At 38.2% G+C, this 22,543-nt stretch overlaps 1 protein-coding gene across 1 annotated transcript in view; it reads left to right on the top strand.

The window, feature by feature from the left end:
• MYO10 (myosin X) overlaps positions 1-22,543 on the top strand; it is a 171,051-nt gene that overhangs the window by 101,131 nt on the left and 47,377 nt on the right. Inside the window, exons 7-19 of the mRNA XM_026121851.2 lie at positions 349-362; positions 487-571; positions 1,239-1,342; positions 4,160-4,289; positions 5,242-5,360; positions 6,144-6,290; positions 6,470-6,570; positions 6,750-6,816; positions 8,171-8,263; positions 9,007-9,075; positions 9,263-9,345; positions 10,748-10,856; positions 14,080-14,160. Of these exons, the coding sequence (XP_025977636.2) occupies positions 349-362; positions 487-571; positions 1,239-1,342; positions 4,160-4,289; positions 5,242-5,360; positions 6,144-6,290; positions 6,470-6,570; positions 6,750-6,816; positions 8,171-8,263; positions 9,007-9,075; positions 9,263-9,345; positions 10,748-10,856; positions 14,080-14,160 (1,202 nt within the window). The remainder of the gene's footprint in view (positions 1-348; positions 363-486; positions 572-1,238; positions 1,343-4,159; positions 4,290-5,241; positions 5,361-6,143; positions 6,291-6,469; positions 6,571-6,749; positions 6,817-8,170; positions 8,264-9,006; positions 9,076-9,262; positions 9,346-10,747; positions 10,857-14,079; positions 14,161-22,543) is intronic.

Genomic DNA, 22,543 nt, shown 5'->3' with positions numbered 1-22,543 from the left:
CTGCTTTTGCAGTGGGATGAATTCATCCTTAAAGCTGTTGCCAAACTTTAGTAGGAAAAAGACAAAGTAAAGGAAAGCAGATGCCATTTAAAATCCAGAATGTGACAAGTCTGATTTTGGAGGGGATGGAGGAAAAGAAGGTGGGGGAACACTTTGGTGTTAGAACTATTGTATTATCACTGCTGCTACTTTATTCATCTTGTTGTGGCAGTAGGCAAGTTGTAAGAAAAGACTGTGAGGCTTTTCCTTGTTGTCTGAGATGAAAGCATAAGGAAGGTTATAAATAGCTTGTGCATTAAATGTTTTTTGCCTTATTCCTTGACTGAAGTTTTTTGTATGTGGCTGTAGATTTATTGGAAAAAGTAAGTTGATACTTGCTTTTACTCGTTAATTTTGAGTTTTTTACCTTTTTTTTTTGAAATTGTGGATAAATAAATTCTCCTTAAAAATGATTCCTTAAATGGAAACTATTTTTTATTTTGACAGAACCGTGTAGTAAGGCAGAACCCTGGAGAAAGAAATTATCATATATTCTATGCTCTGCTGGCAGGGGTAGAAGAGAGAGAGAAAGGTGAGTGGCAAAGCAGAAGTGACACAGCTGTAGTGACTCTGCTAGTAGTCAGCCATGGTGACAGTGGTGGAAAATTTAACTGTAGGAACCCAATAACCCAAGCAGAGAAATAGATTATTTATTAAGTATGAATTCACTGAGTGTGAATTTGAGCTCAACTTGATAAAGCAACCTGCTTAACTGAAGAATGCCACTAGGCTGCGGGTAATTTTACTCCCAGCTTCTGCTGAAGCCCTGGGAAAATTATTTGGGGACAAACATGCTTCACTCTGTTCAAGCTGAATGTTTTTGCTGGTACTAAATAACTCCACAGCAACAAAGAGAAGAATTCTTGTTCGTCTGATCCCCTCTCTTAAAGAATAAATCCACTGAACAAAAGAAATGACATTTGTATATGTGCAAAATTGCCTAAGGCTGTCATAGCACCTCCCTGTGGGCCTGCTGTCTTTGCATGCTAAAAAGTAGCTTTAACTCCATTGTACAGCTAAATAAAGCAAAAAAACTCAACAAAATAAAACCCCATCTTTTTTTAATGTAAACTTTGTTTGTTCATGATGATTATTTCTGAGCAAATGAATTGTAAACTATTTAGCTCTCACACAGGAATTTGTGGAGTGTTTTTGTTTTGTGGATTTTTTTCATTCCTTCTCTTTTCTCCCCTCATTAGATGCTTTTTACTTATCTGTGCCAGAGAACTACCACTACCTGAATCAATCTGGATGTATAGCGGATAAGACAATCTGTGACAAAGACTCTTTCAAGGAAGTCATTGTGAGTTGTTTCGTTAATTCTTTATGCTTTAAGGGTGCTAGTAGTGCAGATGCTTGGGATCTATTGATAGAGCAGGGCACAAAGGCTTTTTATGCTTACCTGTGCTTTTCTTGACTTTAAGGCACTACACAACACTCTATCATTATAGGCCCTAGACTTGCAGAGACTTACTTTTTATGATGACATTTCACTGCCATTTTGAGCATGTCTCTGCCTTGCCTCCAATATTCGATTTTACTTTATCGTTTCTAATGGTGCTATAATTTAGTGAAATGATTATGTTTTGGAATCAAGAGAATATCAGTTGGAAAGACAGTGAGACATTCACATGTCTTTGCCCTTCCATTCATGCCCAGCTGCAGTGACGTTTATAGGAGTTTAGAATAATGAATGTATCCATTTGTATTTGTGTCAAAATTCTCCATATGCAGTGTTGGTTGAAGAAAGATGTTATGGAGTAAACGTAAGTGTAATCCTTTTGTTGTGCTAGCCTGTATCTCAAATAAAACACAGCAATGTGAACAAGGGTATTCACAAACAGTAAATTTTGGTCTCATGCTTTAAAATCTGTCTCATGCCAAGCATCCTCAGACTACAGAGTTGCACTTTGTTCCCGATTCTAAAAGCTGAAAAAATATAGTAGTAGCTTTCCTTTTCCTCCTTTGCCCTCCTCCAGTGTAAATAGAACAACTGTGAATGTAGTGAGATGGCTGGTTATATTTATAAAAAGGCTCATTTTTCTGTCTGTTCATTAGTTATCTGTGTGGAATTACTCATATAAAACTGTCAAAAACATGCAGCAATCAGGAAGCAACCTGCCTTTTATGGGAAGGCAGGCTTGTTTTATCAGATGTTTTATGTTACATGTTTTATCAGACATTTTATATTACATGTATGTGTATTTTCACTGCTTTTTTCATTTTAAAGCTTTATACAGATCATGTAAGGTCTATTGGCCCAAGTCTGTAGTGCAACATGTGGGGAGTGCAGCATGTGGGCTTTTGTAATTCTTTGAGTTGCAGTTAGGAGATCCAGTTATATGGAGTAATTTACAGAATACAGTTGAATAAAATGGAAACACAGGTTAAAAACCAGGTCCTGATGGGGACTTTCTTTGAACAACTGTATCTCATACCTATGCTAATGTTGGCAATTGGCTACACTGATTAGTCTATAATAACTTCTAGGATAATTGCTAATTGCTTACCCTATTAGCTGCAATGATATGCGATAGATTTTAAAAATGAACAAAAATCACTTTTAATGCCCTTCACCAAATTATTTTTGCTTAGCTATTTTAATTTCTTTGCCAAAATGACAAATTATGGTGTAGTGGATGCAACAGTTATTTTTACTGTAAAACCTCCTAATCTTATATGGTGAAGGGTGTTGGAAAAGTTGTTGGGTTATCCACACTATAGTCACATAGCTAAAGCTGATTAGCATGACATTTAATTTGTGCTAATATCGCAAAGTGTGTAGAGCTTGAAGTTAGCTTGACAGGTTAGGTTTGCATTGTGCTGTACGTATGGACACATTCGGCACAGTGAATGAGGCTGCCCATCTGCTTTCCCAGAATAGGAGAGGGACCGAAATCTTAGTTTGCACTCTCCTGTCTTCTCCTATTCTGTTTACCTCCTTTCTGTGTTTTCTTCTTACAGTTTAAGTCCTAGAAATGTCACTTAAGTGAAACTTGAGACTTTTTTTTTTAATCAGTCCCTCTCTATGCTTTCTTTATTGACACTTTCCTAGAGGCAAGGTGATTTTCAAGCGGCTGCACTTCAGACATTTTTCTTTGTATCTGTCCTTTTGCAAGGGGACAGGAAGGAACTGCACTGTAAGCTTGGAGATGCGTTCAGAAACAGTGTTGCCAGCTTTCTTAGGGTACTGTTGCCAAAGGTCTCCTATACAAATACAGCTTTAACCTTTCTTAACTGTGGGATGATTCTGAGGGTTTCCGTTTGTAACCAATAGATTTAGTAAAGATAAAATGTGTCACGTGTCCTCTATCAGACACCTGCCATGAGCGTGACATTATAAATCAGGCAGAAGCACAGTAGACCCACTTTTGTGGAATTCAGGTAATTTCCAGAGGATTACAATCACTTACCCCCTCTCTATGAGATAAAAGTGCACATTGCTCTTAAATTAAGATTTCTTTACACAGAGATTTGCCTTTTCTTCTTGTTTTATAGTAGAGCCTTCATCATTGCCTTGTTATTCAACAAGTTTTGTATAGATCTGTTTTTCTTGCTCAACTTTGCAATAAGGTGTCAGAGTATACTGGTAAGATCTGTATTTGGACTTCACTGCTTTCCCAGAATATGCTACAGAATGCCTCCTCTAAATTCACTGTGCCTGAGAAAATCAACATGCAAATCTAGTATGTTGCAGTGTTCCCCCCAAAACCCCTGGATGCATTGTCACCTACGTGACTAATTGGCAAAACTTGGTAAAAACAGAGGAGGTTATCAGTTACTAGCACAAATGAGTGAAGTTGTCTGATACAGAACTCAGTAAAGCATTTCCATCTTTTTAGAATTTTGGCTTGATGAAGAATCTGAAAGCAACAGGGCTCCTACAGTGTCAAAAGAAGGAGAGTCTGTAAAACAGTGCTACTTGTGTGTTCAAAGTTGTCCCTGCAATGTCTTAAAATGTACGTGATCTGGGATGAGACCAAAGGAATTAACCTCCGCCAGTCCGCTGTCAATGCTGACTTGCCTTTCGAAGGCCATACAACACTGCTGATGGTTTTGTGTTTGTCTCCATTTTTGCTTTAATGTGCCTTTTGTTTAAGAAGTTCCCATGTCATTCCAGACTGCAATGGAAGTGATGCAGTTCAGCAAGGAGGAGGTGCGAGAAGTTTTGAGGCTATTAGCTGGCATTTTGCATCTAGGAAACATTGAGTTTATCACTGCTGGTGGGGCACAGGTGTCCTTTAAAACAGGTGAGAAGGCTGTGGTTCCTTGTAGCACATAACTTTCACAACCTCAAGAAACATTTATACTCATTGCTTATTGCTAGCAGACCAGACCAAAGCAAGGACAAATAGTGAAAAGGGTCTGACTGCTTTTCAGCTTCTGTAAATGTTGATTAAAATGTTGGTTTTGTTTTTTGACAGGTAAGGCAAATCAGTCTTTGTTGCTGAACACTAGATCTTAGGATTAGATTATGAAAGAACTTGAGTACATATTTATTCCATTAACAGTAGTGAAATTCCACTGTATTGTAATTCCTGGTTTATAGTATTTTCAATATGGTAAAACTTACATGCTCAAGTGTGTTCCACAATTGAGCTCTCCATTTAAACTATCTTTTGTTAGAGCTTTCAGTACTGCAGTTGCAATATGAAAGTATGTGCTGCTATGTCTAAAGATTGGGTTTATGAGCATTTTAAATTTTTTTTTCAAATACGCCAATGAAGAGTAGCATTATGTACTGCTTTATATACCACATCACAGCAAAATTGCAAATTAAAGTGTGCATGTAAGAAAATATTTCTTAGTTTATTGGTTTTCTTTAGTCTCATCGTCCTGAGGGGAGCTTAAACACATTCATGTGGACAAAGAGGAAATTACTGCTTGTAGCTGGAGAAATATGTTGGTGAAAGTAGTAGGTTGTTTGAAACCTTAACTTGTAATATTAAGAGGAAAATAAATATCTGCCACTTAATTGTGATGAATATGTACTACTAAATTCCTTCAATTGTATATATTTATGATTCTGTACTTTTCACAGCTCTTAAAAATTCTAATTGTGTTTTTATTTCTGATTCCTATCATTTTAGAAGCATCTTAAATAGTGATCACAACTATAATAATAATAATAAATAAACAAGCTGAGTTTCATACACTTACACATTTAAGAATATATTTATATTTGGCTCTTTCTCTTGCCAGCTCTGGGAAGATCTGCTGAATTACTGGGGTTGGACTCCACACAGCTAACTGAAGCATTGACACAGAGGTCAATGATACTCAGGGGAGAAGAAATCCTAACACCTCTTAGTGTACAACAGGTAAAGGCATCTCAGTTTTGACACATTTCTAGGGTCTGTTGAATTATATTGCTCAGTCTTGAAGTCCAGTGAAAACACTGATCGCTTAGGAACAGAAGCTTATTTCAGGCATCAAGGTTGTGTTGCTATCAAGAACACTACCTAATTTTTTAAGAAAGGTATAATTGGATTTTTAGAAATCTCTATAGATTCCATCCTGCCATTCCGGTCAGGGCTTCTAGTTTGGCTCCTGTGATTTATTATTCAGTCTTATTGCTTGTCATTTTTTCCAAACTCTAATCATGCAGGCTGACATTTTTCGTTACGGATGCCTGTGTTAGGTGAGCAATTTTGGAAACTTTCAGCAAAAATACTTTGGTTATTTACAAGAAGGGAAGAAAAAGAAGAAGAAAAAGGTATACATTAGTAATGTATAAAGAAGAAAAAGGTATACATTAGTAATATACTTACCTATAAAAGGGGTAAATTAAGGTAGTATTTCCTGCCCTTCTCTTTTTCCTCCTCCCCACCTTAAGTCTATCATTTCCTATTTTTTGAATGCTAGAGTTTTGAAATGTAATTTTAAAGCCACATAAGTATAAAACAGTTACAACTTACAGTGTTAAAACTTGAACTGGGAGTCTTAGTAACTGATAATATAACTACCATCAAGGTACATAGGGATACAAAGCTGTATGCAGTATACCTTGCCTTATGCTGTGCGAAGGACACTGACTGGCAAAATCTGGTAACTTCTCAGTTCCAATGATGATTACTACAACGTGTGTTGCTTCTCTCATGCAGGCAATAGATAGCAGAGATTCTATGGCTATGGCACTTTATTCTCAGTGTTTTGCTTGGGTCATTAAGAAAATCAACAGCAGAATCAGGAGCAAGGAATACTTCAAGTCCATTGGAATTCTGGATATATTTGGATTTGAAAACTTTGAGGTAGGTTTTACGAGGTTGTTCAGGTGGATTGTCTGACATTTATGCTTCATTGTTCTATGTATCTTTTTCATCTTCCCTGTAACTTGATCACTAAACATGTTATGACTTAAATTAGTTCATTGTTTGCGAAGTAAAATACTTTGAACATATGCATTTTTGAAAGTTTCTTGTCCTTGTAGGTTAATCGTTTTGAGCAGTTTAATATTAACTATGCAAATGAAAAGCTTCAGGAGTATTTCAACAAACACATCTTTTCCTTGGAGCAACTGGAATACAGCAGGTAAGAGTTGCGGGTGAAATTTGAGAGCAGTTTGAAAATACCCATATCTTTTGAAATTTGGGTTCCCAGCTGCTCTAGCTTCCTTTGTAGGTACAAATACAGCAGCTCCCTTAATTCCTATGTTTAAAAATCTTTGGTTTTGTAATTGTCAATAAAAAGCCGCTCCTTATTTTCACTAGGGAAGGACTAGTTTGGGAAGATATTGACTGGACAGACAATGGAGAGTGCTTGGATCTTATTGAAAAGGTAATAAAGTATTTGATATCAGTTTATATTTCTAGTTTTTGTTATGAAATGATAGGTTTTTAAAACACGTGCTGACACAAAGAAAAAGCGAAGAAGTAGCTCATGGATGTTTAAATAGTGATCTTTTAATGTGATCATTCTCATACATGGCCATATTCTAGATTATATGGTAAGGTCAGTATACCTATCTTTCCACGTAGTAACTTTTAAGTGTGTGTGACAATATGCAAAAGCAATATTTGGATATGATTAAAAAGGTGAAATAGAGATTGTCGTTGAAGCTTGCCCTCCTGTTTTTTTCTATTTATTAGAGTATAACTAAAGTTACTACTCAACTCAGTAAACCTTATAGTAAAAATAATGAATGTGACATAATAAAGTCCATAGTGTTAAGTACTGTATAAATGTAAAATGCAAGACAATTTTTGCTTTGAAGATTTTTCAACCAAAGAGACAAGACTGACAAGCTGCTTAGGTGGGAGGTGGGGGGAAAGAATGACAATGTCTTGCTGCATTATTGCTTTTCCTGGAATGCAGGTAATCATCATCTGTTGTCTGCAAGTTTTTGTTTCATCCACAATTTTGTTTGTATGCTTATTATACCAAAGAAACATAGAAAAAAAGCATGAAGTATCTGCATAGTTATTGGTAGGAATTTTAGCAGTGAGGGGCAGATGTGATCCAAATTCGCCGCCTAGAAATGATAACTCCAGCATTTCTTTCTCATCTCTAATAGTTACAGGCTGGATGGCAAAGAATAAATTGTATAGAGTTTTGGTCCTGTTCACTTTTGTCAACAGTACAAGAGGGCTACGTGAACTGATCACTGTGATGGGGTGCGTTGTTGTTTGAGTTTAGGTGATCACAGAATATTATTGCATATGCAAAACAAAGGGAGATTCTGTTTTCCACAATGCATAGTCAAACTGTGAAACTTCTGCTGTGCCCTTGGGCGTTGTAGATACTAAAAGTTTGCATTGGTTCAAAAAGTAATTAGATAAATTCATGGAAGACATTTTTTTGAAAGGCTGTTTACACAAACCCCTCACGCTGAAGAAATCCCAGAGCTGCTGATCATTGGAGATCTTGGAGGCTGGGGGTGTATTCTGTGGTAATGTCCCTATATGCACCTAAAAACTCCCTACATCAAGAAGACTCTTACTTCTTCTGCTAGGAGTATTGTCAGAAAAATAAGATTGCAGTCTCCTATGAGAGTAGGTTTATAATCATATACTGGTGGTTTTGTGCCTTCTTGCACAATAACTTCAAGAACTTTGTGATTTTTGCAAACTGGGGACAAGGTCAGTGTCCACCTGTGTCCTAATTCATCTTCTGCCTGTTCTCACTCTTCTAGAAACTTGGCCTCCTGGCACTCATCAATGAAGAGAGCCATTTTCCTCAAGCTACTGACTCCACCTTACTGGAGAAGTTAAATGCCCAGCATGCTGTATGTGATGTTTTGCTAATGTATTTTGTACAAATTATAGAGAGTGTCTTTGCTTCTGCAGAAATTCGTGATTCAAATATATAGATGCATAATTGTATGTTTTGGGCCTGATCTTACTTCCATGGCAATCCATATCATTTGCTTTCAAGACTGAGACAGTTATCTGAAAAAATGTATCCATATTACCATCCAGTTAGAATTCCATATTGGTGGAAACATCAAATTTTACTCTTAGTTACAGCTCTGACAACCTGCAGTAACTCAGTTTGCTTAGATCTGCAATTTCCATTGATGTATTGAAGTGTTCAATTGATGGCATTTATTAAATGGTCATTGCTTTCTTTGTACAGATTAGCTTTACCTTTATTTGTGATCCTAGAATTGTATTCAAGAATTTCTGTGATACAAGCTTGTGGCTGTCTTCATAACACCTATCTTAAGACAAGTCCTTCTTTTTCGAAGAGCCTTTAATGGATGGTTCTACCAGATGGGTTCAGGTTTAGTATAATGCCTTTTTAGGTACAATAAATCTGTTATTATTGCATTTGCAACAACCCAGACTAACAAATCCTATTATCGTTATAAGTTGGTTGTTTGCTTTCAGAGCACTAATCTTCCAGGGAGTTCACTGGAAGACAGTGGTTTGTTTAAATCTGGGTTGAGGGGATAATGTAACCCTTTATATTATTATACACCCTGACAACCGAAATATATTTTTTCTCTTTTCTTTTCCCTCCAATTAGAACAATCCTTTTTATGTAAAACCAAGAGTTGCCGTTCACAACTTTGGAGTGAAACACTATGCTGGGGAGGTAATTTTCTTTTCTTTATTTGCTAAAATCATTCCAAGCAGAGTTTTCATTAGGTAAATTTAACAGTCCTGAGGCTGTTCAGAATTAACTAAACGCTCTGTTCCCTTAGCACTTTTTACAGTACTGCCTTTGTGAGAGGTGCATGATGACTTGGCTTTTTGTTTGAATCTGCGCTGTTTCTAACTAGGTCCAGTATGATGTCCGAGGGATCTTGGAGAAGAACAGAGATACTTTCAGAGATGATCTCTTGAACTTGTTGCGTGAAAGCAGGTATGTTTCTATGATTTCTGTTTAAAGCTCATCTTAAGGGGGTGCCATATCACCTTATTCTGCCAGGGTTTGAGTACAATGTTTCATAGCATCAGAGCTTAACAAAGTTGAAAGGAGCATAGAAGAAATAGTAGAGGTGCCTGTAAACAGAACTCACTATAATCAGTTCTCAGTGAGCCAGGTTTTTCCACATTGTATAGTACCTTGTTCCTATTTACCTCAGAGGTTGTTAGAAAGTTCAGTTGCTACTCATTGGTGAATTAGGACATAGAAAACTGATGATGATTTTTAACTGTTTTGGAGTGCCCTCATAGGCTGTGTGCATGCATATGTTCTTGCTTCACATACAGCCTGATTTGTTTATATTTCTGGCATTCTCTAATTTGGGTGAGAGCTTAATGATATTGGTAGTGTATATTTCAGGGGTGTATCGCAGTACAAATTGCCACCTAATAGTGTCTTAGAAAGGAGAATTTCTATAAAGAATTTATACTACTGAAAGTCTGCTCCTGGTTGTCTTTAGTACTTGTGTGCCTCCTGTCATTCTGCTGTGTAGGTCTCATGATCCTTACAGTACCTCTGTGAGCTGGAGCAATGCTATATCCCTTTCTTTGTATGTATGATTGAGACTCTAAGACTTACAGAGTTTTCATATAAGAATAGGGAACTGAACCCAGATTATCTCCATTCTCAGCCGCTGCCCTAACCCATCCAGTCATCCTGCCATGCTGTGAGTGTAGTTTCATTTTAAATATCTTAAGTCCCTAGATACATGGAAACTATTAATAAATATTTCCATCTGTATGTTGTTAGTTATGTTTTCATGACATATCTGACATAACATCTGTCAATTGAAGTATGTGGATAAAAGTAATAAATGAGTTAGAGCTGCAGGGCCTGATTTTGCAATTGCATCAATGTCTGTCTGGAGTGATTCTATTTAAGTTAAAAGATGTATGTTTCTGTAGAAGTGGTAACAGGAGGATACAAGATGGATAGTGTAAAAAATGACATACATAGCTAGCATCTGAAAGTGAAGCTCGTGTGGGTGGTTATTTTTTGTTATGGTCCAAAGCAAACTGAAAATCTTTCTTTGTCTTTATTTAGGTAAGGTTCCCATTACACTCACCTGGAGTTTTGGTTGAGTTTGTCTCTAGGACTTCACTCTTCATTTCCCTAATAATATGTTGGGAATGGAGGAGAGAACCTGGATTATCCCTTTTAGTTCCCCTGTATACATTCCACAAAGAAAAAGATCTGTAGTTTAGAAGTCATAAGTGGTTTTTTTGGACAGAGGGGGGTTGATTTCTAAGGGACAGTGCTTATGCTGCATTGCACAGTGGTAAAACTTGTGGTCTGTTAAGATACCCCTTTGAGATTTTCTTTTTCCTTCCCATTTCAGTCTTGATTTCATCTATGATCTATTTGAACATGTTTCAAGTCGCAACAATCAAGACACTCTTAAATGTGGAAGCAAGCACCGAAAGCCCACTGTCAGCCTACAGTTCAAGGTTAGTTAATGTGTGCTCTTTGCTCTGTAGCTAATCAGTGATAGATAAACTCTATTCAGTAAAGAACAATTGCAGATTAAAACTTTTAAAACTTCAGCATCAAAACAACATTGTCTCTGCTAGGAAACTGCAGTTACTAATCAACTAATTGGCCATACTAGCTTCAAGCAGAAACTAACCTTCATATTACAGCATTCACACAGAACTCCCTTTGCTTTCCATTTGCTTCCTTGACCATATTTTAAAGGTCTTCCATGAAGCTGAGTCTCCCTTGTCTTGGTTTTTCTTTCTAATCTAAAACCAACCACTAAACGGCACGAAGCCCTACAGCAGTGCCTCTATGCTATGAAAAGTAAATACTGAATACATATCTCATTAAGGTGTTGCCTAGCCTTTTAAATTAAAGTTTGGAATGTGTTTTTATTAAACAACTTTTTTTGAAGCTTTATAACCGTGCCATCAAAAATGGCACCAAATTGAAATCTAACATAAAGCCTACCTCCAAATTATTTAAAAGAGAAAGATTGGCACAAAATCTTCTCTAAATTGCGTGAGTACAAGTCTGGATTAGTTGTCTTTCATTTTGTGTAAATTAATGCTCTGTTCATTCACTTTTTTTTTTTTTTAATATGGGAGTAGACTTGAACTTCTTTAGGGCAGATTTTATCCTAACAGACTATTTCTAATGGTTAGACAGAACCACAAGGAATGTATGGTGGGGTGCACACAATTTCTTTTAAACACTAATGTTAACGTTCCTTGGGCAGCCTGCTTTATACTAACATCCCTGGTCTCTCACAATACCTACTTCTTGTGATGCGGTCCTATTATTTGCTAGCTCTCTGGAGTAGTAGAAGGTACTGTTTCTACATAGTCATGCATACCTGTGAAAAATAGATCTAAAATGTTACCATGTAAAAATTGTCCATATTTTTACATACACTTTGCCAGGTAGAACATAGCGTAGAGTAGAGCTCCTTTTGTGCTCCATCAGGGACCATGGACAGCATAAAGCATGGTAAAACAGCAAATCAAAAGATCACTGCCTCTTATATAAAGCTGCAGTAACCGATCATTCAGCTAGCTGTGCTGCTTCAGAAGAAGTTGACCTTCACATCATGTCATCCCCAAAGGTGTTGGTTGCTTTGTTTTCCATGTTTTACAGCCTTCCAGGGAGTAGTCTGTCTCATTTCAGCTTAAGATGGGAAGGATAAAACTGTGAAGGCAAAGTTCTTAAAATAGATTGATCTGTTATGAACTTACTGGTTTTCTTTTGACAACTTTGATTCAGAATGTTCATTAATGCAGTCCTAAGAGGTGAGCGTAGGATAGCTGAGGTTGGAAGGGACCACTGGAGATCACCTGTTTCAGCCTATTGCTTAAAGCAGGGCTAACTTCAAGTTAGCATTGTCATCTTACGCAGACTTAAAGCTGTGTAGCACTGTGCAGAATCTGGCTATCTGTAACCAGAGTTGAATGTGAGAATAGAATAAATCATTTTTGTTTACAGTGACTGACTTTCCAATTTCTACAAGTAGTAGCATGTGTTGCTAGAATATCTGAGAATTGGCTTAGTTTTCCATAGATAGTGTGATGTTCACATAGGTTTAACAGAAATGAAGCCTTTATTTTTTGAAGCTGTAAATATTTGTCTTTATAGGAAAATATTAGTCTTTGTATCTTCTCGGCGTTTAATATTTGCTGCCCCTGGCTTCATGTCCTTAAGCCAATATACGCTAACAAACCACAAAACTATCCCAATCATATTCCCAATCACTTCACTATTTGCTCTCTCCGCTGTGAACCAGTTCCTGTGCACAGTCACAACTCTGCCTGTTGCCTTTATCACTTCATGTTTAATCATCAAGAAAGCCCTTCAGCTGCATATTAAAGCAAGATTTTAATGGAACAGACTGCCATTCGCAGTTTTGCTCAAAAACGCATGGTAGGACACACACTGCTGCTCCTTTAAAAAGTGAATTTTGTATCTCCTTGGCAGCTTGCTGTGTATTCTCTCCACAGCCTGGCACACGGTGCCACTTGTGCCACCTTTGAGGGGTGAAGCATTAGCATTGCTAGCTCTCTAGGCTTTTTGTAGTCTGGCTTCTGCTCCTGTGCAGTCATTTGTATCTGCAAAGAGAGAGTTTTACATAAGGTTTCAGTTTAAAATGGAATCATACTTAATGATACAGAATGAAGCAAACTGACATAAGATATGGAATGATGGCTCAGGAAAGAAAGGGGTGAATGTATAATTAAAATAATAATCAGAGAAGGGCTGAGGGTTTTTGTGATTTTTATCTCCAGCTTGAGGTTCAAATAACTGATAGTCTAATGGGTATTGGGTCATTCAGAGTTCTAAAACTAGGAAAAAATATATATTTTTAACTGAACCTTATAATCTCTCTTTTTTATTGTTAAATGGAGTTAGTTATAAAATGGAACTACTGTGTTACTAGTTGCTTAATGCCATTACAGTCATCTTTCAGTTAGATGTTGTTATCACTTTATCCTTTACTCAATTTTTGTTGATTTGTGAGATTTTGTTTGAAAATCTAGTATTGATAAAACAATGGTTACTATACTTTTAAAATACCTCTTTTTTCCAGGAATGTTTTAATTTTTTTTCCGCCCTCTTTATTGCTCGTATTTATCATCACAGTGTCCTTTTGGCAAGAAAGGTAGAGACTATAGTGGGGAGAGTAACTTCTTGTGCCCAGGATGCTGTTGATTACAGGGAAAATGGAAAATGAATGGGAAAGAGGCAGTTGTAATGAAGCGAGGAAATACATTTTTGCAGTTATCTTAGTTTAACCTTAGTTTTGCCTTAGACTCCTTATCCTGCTGTGTGACTTGCATGAGTATGGCAATTTGAGAATGTGGATCCTAAGTCATAGTCATTCAAAAGACTTATAGCTGCATTTTTCCGGCTTGGTGGTGTTTCCTCATAAACTGATTTCTTCCCATCAATCTCTATATCTTGATCACTGTAAAGTAGTGATGATGGTTTTGATCAATGGGGCCGGTGGAGGAAACCAACATGCATGTATTATTCTCTATGTTCACTGTATAGCAAGTTTATATACGATTGTAATTCCCAGTGTGAACCACTAGGTGTTGCAGTAGATGTTGCCTGCAATGCAAAACTCAGAGCTTTTGCCTGAGTATTTTGCTTGTACAAAAAGTCCACTTGTAAAGTGCTTTTTTCCTAACTCTGTTTCAGGAATCACTTCATTCTTTAATGGCAACGCTGAGTTCTTCAAATCCTTTCTTTGTTCGTTGCATCAAACCCAATGTGCAGAAGGTAAGATTTAAAATTGCACCTGACTTTTCTAAATGTTTCAGGCCTAATCTTTTGCTGCCTATTTGGTTATTTACTGCTGTGTGAGGCAGAAGGTAGCATTCTGCACTAACTTCATAAAAGGCTCTGCAAGGTGAAGGCCCTGGAAAAAGTTTTTGATTTTTTTGCAGGCTTTTTCTTTGGGCACAATTTAAATAGTCAGTGTTCAAAACTCTCTGATAAATGACCAGTTCTAAGGATTTTGATAAAAGGAAGGTAGAATGCTACACTGTACATTTGACAATGTTGTGAGAGCCTTGCTTCGCAGATGCTGGGTAGCCAAACCTGCATGGATGGCAGAGCCTTGGCAGGAAGCTGGGGTCAGTGAGAACATGTATGTCACAAAGTTCCTGACCCCGAGGGACCACGGTTTTGAAATGCGTGTTTTCATCTCTCTCCCCGTTGCTGCCAGGGAGTTCCACAACCCTTATAAAGCCCAGCTATTCCCACTGGAGTATAAGAAGGATTTTGATAACTTGCATGTTTCGATAACTTTTCACATCTGAGTAAGGCTCATCTCCATAGTACAAAAAGTTTTAAGGATTTGCCATAGCTGATGCCAGTACCAAGTGCTTGTTGCATTATGTTGCATTTTCATAGCAAGGAAACCACCGAGTTCCCCCTTCCATATTCACTGCTGCTCATAGAGTCATTTCCCACTAGAATGGTCCATCCGTGCCAAATTTGGTATATGCTACTGTATCCACATGTACGTTTTACTAGCATTAAAAAAAAGTTTTCTCAAAATTGGCAATTATGAAAGCAGACACTCTAAAGGAGCTTGACACAGCCTCAGTTGGCCGTGTCCAATTGTAGGATTGTATGGAGGAACGGATTGGGAAATTCCTGTACATTGTCCTTTTCAAAGTATGTATAAATTGCCAATCAAATCTTACACAAAATGTATGTCCTTGTTTTCTTTTTACTTTAGTTTGGTGGTAAATTTAATTTGATTCAATGGCTTTACCAATTAAGAAATCCTATTTGAAGAACTAGATTGATGGTATACTAGCACAGAAAAAAGGGTCACACATTTTACCTGTTGTAGCTAGTTCAGCAGAAGACTTGATGGGGAATGAGAAGGAAAGGCATACATAATACTCGTGAATGGTATCTTCACTCAGAGAAATGTTCTCAAAATCCATTTTGGGGATTCACTGTTTTAAATTTGTGCTGCCATCTGTTTCCACCTCTGTTTCACACATATGGTGTGCTTTTAAGTATCTTTTTGCATTTTGTAGGTGGAAATACAGTTCTGCAGTTAAAAAACTATTTGAAATTCAGTGGAAGTAGATTAATAAACTACTAGATGAAAGAATTACTACTGATCCTGACTGCAGAAACTGCAGGAAAGGATGCATGAGAATTATTCTGCTTGTAGTCCTCTTTCCTGCCCCAACACCTTTTTCAGTTCTTATCTTTCTAAGGCTATTTTGAATATAGTGTGGCAATTGATATTGGATGTTACCAATAGTGAACATGACCATACTCTCACATTGACTTTTAGTGTCAAGTGTGGGAAGTTGCTGGAATTATTCCTAGTACATACTGCTGGTGCAGAAGCAGGCCTGTGAGCTGCATTTAACTCTTCTGTAGCTCAGCTAGATACTGTGGATGTACACTACAGCTAATGCTTTTATTTACTTCTGAAAAGAAAAAGAACTTTTAAATTATTGCTTGAAAATATCTCTAGCCTACCATTTTACTATTATAATATTAAACCTTTCATAGTTCATTCTGTCATATGACTTGTTGCTTCTTTTTTGGTTAAGACAAAGGGAAAGAAGGTAAGTCAGTTTGTATAGCTCTGAACGAGCATGGCTCAGAGACAGGCTGCTTGTCCTCGGACTACCAGGGATTATCACATATGTGATTCGCTCTGCAGGGCTGGGTAGAAACGTAACTGAATGAGCCATTCAGAGGAGCTGCTGAAACAGAAAAATGAGGGTTGAAAGTACAATCTTCACTAACCGTTGCTTCTGTGTTTTTACTGTCCGTAGTTTATACTTGGCATAATGACAGTGAGAGTGATATGGAATGCTAACATATCACCCTTCAGAAAGTACTTAGCTTAAGCAGTGCTTGCAAAATAACAAATGATGTGAAAGAAAGGGTCATTTTAATTGCTTTTTTGAAATATAATAAAGGAGACATGGACCAGGGAGACTCTGGGGAGAGAGCAGAAGTTGTGTCATCAGGAGCAAAGCCGCTCAAACTGCTCTTTGCCCTCTGGATTGGGTATAAATAAGTGACATACCTATCATTGAGCATCCTTTTAATTCTGGAGGGGAGGAAAAGGTGGTGCCCGAGAGCTATTTTACTTCATAAGTGTGTTTGAATTCTGTGGGTGAATGGGGTTGAACAAATGGAAGACAAATTCAAAGCTCTGAAAGGCAGAATGTACAGCAGACTACTTCCTCTGCTCTTCCAGACATTGAAGTTTATTCACGTTGGATAAGAGATATGATAATTTGCAGTAATTATTTGATTTTTAATTGATCAAAAGTTTAATTTTTAAATATGTTACAGTGACAAGCAAAAACAATTCACCATATGCAGTAAGCCACTAGACATTTACATATCAAAGCAGAATCTGCACTCATTAGAGCAACTTCCTAAAGGGAGCACATAGAGTACATGACCTTTCGTCACAAGGCATTTCAGCAAACAGGCCTCAGACAGAAGAACAGAGGTCCCATTAATCTTTGGTAGACCCCTAAACAATCAGTGTATCTGTTTTCACAGTTTCCAGTCTGTTCTGAACTAGCCATAAAGTAGAAACTGCTCCACTTGGTATGCTTAATGAGTATTTTCTGCTAATGAAGGATCTTTTTCCTCCATTCCCCTTAACTTCAATGCAGTATTCAGAACTATGTATCATTTCATCCTTGTGAACTCTGACACAACTTTCTCTTTTTCTCCTCATGTTTCTTTTCCTGCCTGCTAGTCTATCTGATAATGATTCCTCTCTGCACTAAGACCTTGCTTTTTCCTTTCTCTGTCTATCCTTCTCTTTTTTTGTGCACCTTAAAAAAAAAAGTATATTGTAAAATAAGTTACAACCATTTCTACAACCATTCAGATGATTGCTTCTTCCAGCTTTTAATAAAGTTGTTAAGCCTTTGTGCCACTTGGAGACTGTTCAGAGTAAATTTAAGATGTGAACTTTCTGTACTAGCTGTTTCGGAGGTAGAAATTCTCCTTTTGGTCAGAAGGAGCTAACCTCAGGCAGGTGCCTCCCTTCCCAAGTTCCTTTCTCCATTTAGGCTCTTCCTTTATAATCTCAATATTGGCACAATCACTGTGAGTGTCGTCCCCCCATCCACTGTGTCTGCATTTTTGTTTAGCATTGCCTTATCTGTGCTATTCTCTATTAATATTGATTATTACAACTTTTTTCTGTAATTCCCTGCTCTTGAAACTTCAACAGGTTCAGAATGCTGCCATTTTCTCATGCATGTAAATAGGTACATCCACTTCAGTTTCGTTACTTAAGTAGGCCCAGTTCTAATACTAGTTTGGTCCTACCGGATAAAATCCTGGCATCTTTAGAGTTGGCATGAACTTTATGATATTATGATCACTTTTTTTTTTTTTTACGTTTGTTTGGTTTTTTAAGAATCCTTTGTTGAAGTGTATAATCTGAACAGAATTTCTGTGCCTCTACTCACCTCCCTTTCTGCTCATTTATCGTTGGTCTCATTCTTCTGTTGCAGTGATGGTCTTGCCACTGGCAAGATGAAAACCTTCTTCTCTGAAGCTTTTCATCCCTGAAAGGGCAATTCTGTTTCTCTGCAGTTATTTGTTTATTAATTTTTTTTAATCTTACAATTTAATTCTGTCAGGTAGAAAAATGATATAAAATTAAAGCTGTATTGTAAACGGGGCAAGGGGTCACAAGGAGTGACAGAAACAGAAAAACTAGTAATAACTTTGCAATTCAAAGGAAGGCTAGTAGAAATAAGTCTGTAACAGATTCTGTGAGGCTTATGGCTGTTTAGGAGTCCTGTCATCATGCTGCATATTTTTTCTGGGAAAATTACTGTCAAAGAATAACATAGCTGCCACGGACGTAGGCAGTTAAAGGGATCAAGGTATGGCTATTGTACATGTACATGCCATGTACTTTGAGGCATAGGTCATTAGTAGCCATGACACACCATGGAATAGCAAACCCCTAATATGAAGTAGGATGCAAACCTATTGTGCTTGGCGCTGAAATAAAATAGTGCTCTTGAAAAAGCTCTGAAGTATTATAAACATGAGCATAGCATGATAACAACCTAAACATCAATTAAAAGTACAGCTCCAGAATGTGGTACAAAGAAACAGTGAAAGAACAGCTTGGTCCCCTCTGTGAAGATGACTGCACATAGGGTGTGGAGAAGCCGCAAATTCAGTGAATGCAGTGGGTGAACTGCTTGTCAAGCTGGAATTACAATATTGTTGTTTTGAGCTTTGACTATATGAATTACTGAGTTTGCCTTGCAGAGGGGTTTTGGTAGAAACATGCATGAAGACAGTACAAGTCAAATGACACTGTATTAGGAACAGCATCAACATAAAATCTGAAAAACAGCAGGGAGGGAGACCTTGAGTTTCCAGGATGTTCTGTCATGTCTTCAGCCCAGCATTGCTCTGCATCTGGACAAAATCAGCAAAGTATTTATTTTAAAAAATGATTCTAAATAAAGTAGTCCATCTTCAAATTTTTATGTGCATCCTACTACAGCTCTACCCCAATATGTGCTTTATACAGTGATCCCAGACAGTCAGCACACTCTGGGTTTGTTGACTGGGGAGTTGATGCCTTTGTGGGCTTTTAAGGTGGCAGAACCCAACCGGTAAAAGCTAAAGAAGTGTTAGGCCCTGAAAGGAGGAGTCTTTATGGTTTGCTCGGTGGTAGAGCCCAAGGGTAACCCTTCTCCAGTGAAGCTACAATGGTCTCTGGTGCTGGGAGCTAGCAGATCACAGGTAAATTTGACTGGTTATGTAAAAGAAAGAGGGAATGGAAAGCCTGATCACCACCTTAGCAGCTTCTCTGTAATACTTTGAAAGTAACGGGAGTAGATTCTATGGCTCAGGTACAGCTGCTGGTTGTGTGTGTTGACACTTGTAGAAAGCACAGGTCTAGTGGTATTCAGCTACAGGTGTATAAACAGCTCACGCATTAGAGCAGCTCATTGTCTATTTTAAGAATCTCTCTTTAATCTCAGTTCTTCTCAATAAATACTTGTTTTAAGCAGGCTATCTGATAGCCAGTTACTGCTGTCATTGCTTCTAGAGGAAGCAGAGCCACAGGTTCCATGTGTAACCAAGGCTTGCTGTGAGAGATGGTCTGCGAAGGGCTCAGAGGGCTGCTCTTCAGGCTCATCCTTCTAAGGAGAGAGACCACTTCCAAAAAAAAATAGCATGTTTGCCCACTCTTGCATCTTTTGGCACGAGTGCACGGGGCCAAACAAACTGTTTATTCTTAGTCTTTTAACTAGCACATAAGGCTTTATTGTTCTTAATCAGGAAGGCACAGTCAGAAGGTGTGGCATCTTGCCCAGCTGACACTGCTTAATTCAGCTACCTGGATCTTGTCTCCTTGGGTTTTACAGAATTGCATAGCTTCAAATCAAGACTTGTGGAGTATGTCCCAGCTGCATCATTTTCTGGCACCTCACTTGAGTAATTAGGTTAGGCACTAGAAGACTCCTTAGGTAAAAGTGATGAGGAGAGTGGGTGTGAGGGAAGGAATCCTTCTTGTCTGCAAAGTGCCAGTAGTAATATTCTGTGGGGATCTGAATTTACGGCTGAAAGGATAAAATGATTTTGGCAACGAGTTTTGTGCTGCACAGGCAGTACCCACCTTCTGTGTCGCCTCCAAGAGATCGCCCGTCACTTGTGCAGGGCAGAGTGTCAGCAATGTTGCTGGGGAGCACCAAGTTCTCCCTTTGCCCCTGTCTCGGAGCGTAGCTGCTGCTGGACTGAAGTAGGTCATTCCTCTCTCCAGGCAATCACCCAGACAGGCATGTCCTCCTTCTTCATCAAGGTTTGTTGTTTACTAAGCAGGGCTGACTAGGAATCCCTTTGCTAAGTATGTTAGAATTTATCTTTCCATGACTGTGCTGTAAGGAGTTTAAAAAGTTAGGTGTTTAAAGCTCAGGATAGAAACATGAGGTGGAGCACTATAGGGGAGGGGGAAAACATGAATTGTAAAGATTAAATCAAATTCCAGGCAGTGCAGGCATATAGATTTTTGCATGTTTTGCAGCACGTTACATGCACAGTTGCCAAGTTTCGCAGAAAGATCATTTGGTAAGAGCCTGTCTGCAAGTGATAGGAATCATTTTCAGATCTCAAAAAAGCAATGTCTTGTGCTCTCGTGGGCAGGGCAGGGTGGGGGGGATGTGTGGAGAACAAACCCCAAACCCCATTTGAAGAGAGACTTGGAAGGAAGTGGCTCAAAATGCAGAGTTCCAGTGCTGTGCCCAGCAGTGCTGTGGAAGGATAAAATGCATAGCGGCGGCAAAGTTTTGGGGTGTAGCACTTGTTGTGTAGTTAATTCTTCTGAACTGATAATTGTAGTATTTAGAAGTGAAATGAATTTTGACTGCTGCAGCCATTGGTTTGTCAGCAGTGGAGAGGGTCCTACCACCTCAGTCTGTTTTCAGGCACTGGAATAATTCTACGTTTTGTGATACTTAATGGTTGTCTTTGCATTCTGTAAATTCCTTCATATGTGATTTTATGAGATGGATGGGCACTTGTGGAATTGCAACTATGAACCACAAGTTTGAAGTATTTGCTTTTTATAAATACCAGGCAAAGAACTTGGCTTTTCTTCCTTCTTGCGCGCTGTACCAAGTATCTGAATTGCAAGCATTGTCATGCAAATGTATGCATGGAAAAGTGTGTACTTCATCAAGCTTGGGGACTAGTTCTCTCTTTTAAGTATAACAAAAAAAAATCCCCCAGCATCTCTAGATGGCAATTTACATTCAAATCCTGTTTGCCGTGTTCTCATGGTAACTACTACAAGAGAATATGCACAGTCCATGATAAATAGCCATCGTTAAAGCTCCAAAAGCAATGTTGGGGAAGAGAGTATTGTTTTCTAGCAAAAACGTTACCATTCCTAACTCCCTTGCTAAATTGTGTCTTAGGGCATTTTGTGCATTTTATCTCTTAAAGTTTAGGAAGTCATTGCCTTTGAAATATATTTACATTCTTGATGCTTATAAGGTGAGATTAGTCCTCGTGCCCTGTTAGTCAGGAATATCTACAGCAATTGCTGTAGAGCCAGCCCTCGCTAGGCATGACTTCCTTTGAGTAGCAGCAGGAATGAATTAAGCAAGTACAGCCAAAGATATCACATGAAAGACTTGAAATACCAGTGAGCTGAAGAAAGCCCTGTTCTCTGTGTGTGTGTGCATAGCTGCAACTGCTAAAGATTCAGTTTTCTACAATGGGCGAATGCTGAAGGGGGAAGAAGCTTTAAAAGGTAAGGGGTTTAATTCATACAATTTTTAAAATAATTTTCATCTTGCATGCTTCAAGCTGCAGTGGACTTGTAGAAAGAGAAAAGATAAGTGCCTGGAGTTTGGCAGAGCAAGCTATATCGGAAATGTTTCTAGGCTTGCATTTGCTTTTAAAGAGGGTGAAAGCAAGCAGGATCAGGTTTATGAACAACTGACGAATTATTGGTCTAATCATATTTTAGAATGCCAGGAGAGCTTTCCATCCAAGCAGTCTGCTTTAATAAGTCACACTTTGTTTGAAAGTTAAAGGAGTGATTGTCCACAGAGCAGGAAAAAAGTCAGCAGAATTGTGTGCAAAGAGGGGAAGACTTGTGTTGTAGTGCTGATCTGTTTTGTAGAGAAAGACCTTTTCTGTCGTTCAGCAGTTCATGGCATATGTGTAGTAAAACCAGTCATGTAAAGTTTTGGAAAGTAGCATTCCTGTAATTTATTAAGGCATAAGGCATGGCTGTAGTTTTGCTTCGATTACATTATAAGAAAGTGACAGTGGGGATGAGTGTGTTGCGGGGGGAGGGGGAGTCCAATGAGATATCTGCTGCACCCAGAAGACTGAATTAATTTTGCAGTTCTACTGGAGAAACTTGATGGGGCACATTTGGGATGATAATTCTTTCGCCATAGAAACATGGGAAATGGAAAATGCATGAAGAAGAATGTGTAGCAGTAATGGGAAGGATATTGTAACAGCAGTATACTTTGACTTTATTTGCTCTGTGTCAACTTCCCTCCCCCTCCCCCACCAAGGAAACAAAAACCCCAACCCAGCAGGTAAAATAGCTTGTTTCTTGACCAGTCTGACCCTCCAGAATGCTGACTGCCTT

This window comes from Dromaius novaehollandiae, chromosome 2, assembly GCF_036370855.1.
Source record: "Dromaius novaehollandiae isolate bDroNov1 chromosome 2, bDroNov1.hap1, whole genome shotgun sequence".
NCBI lineage: Eukaryota > Metazoa > Chordata > Aves > Casuariiformes > Dromaiidae > Dromaius > Dromaius novaehollandiae.
The sequence above is the reverse complement of the archived record's forward strand: the minus strand, read 5'-3'. Positions and strand labels throughout refer to the sequence as shown.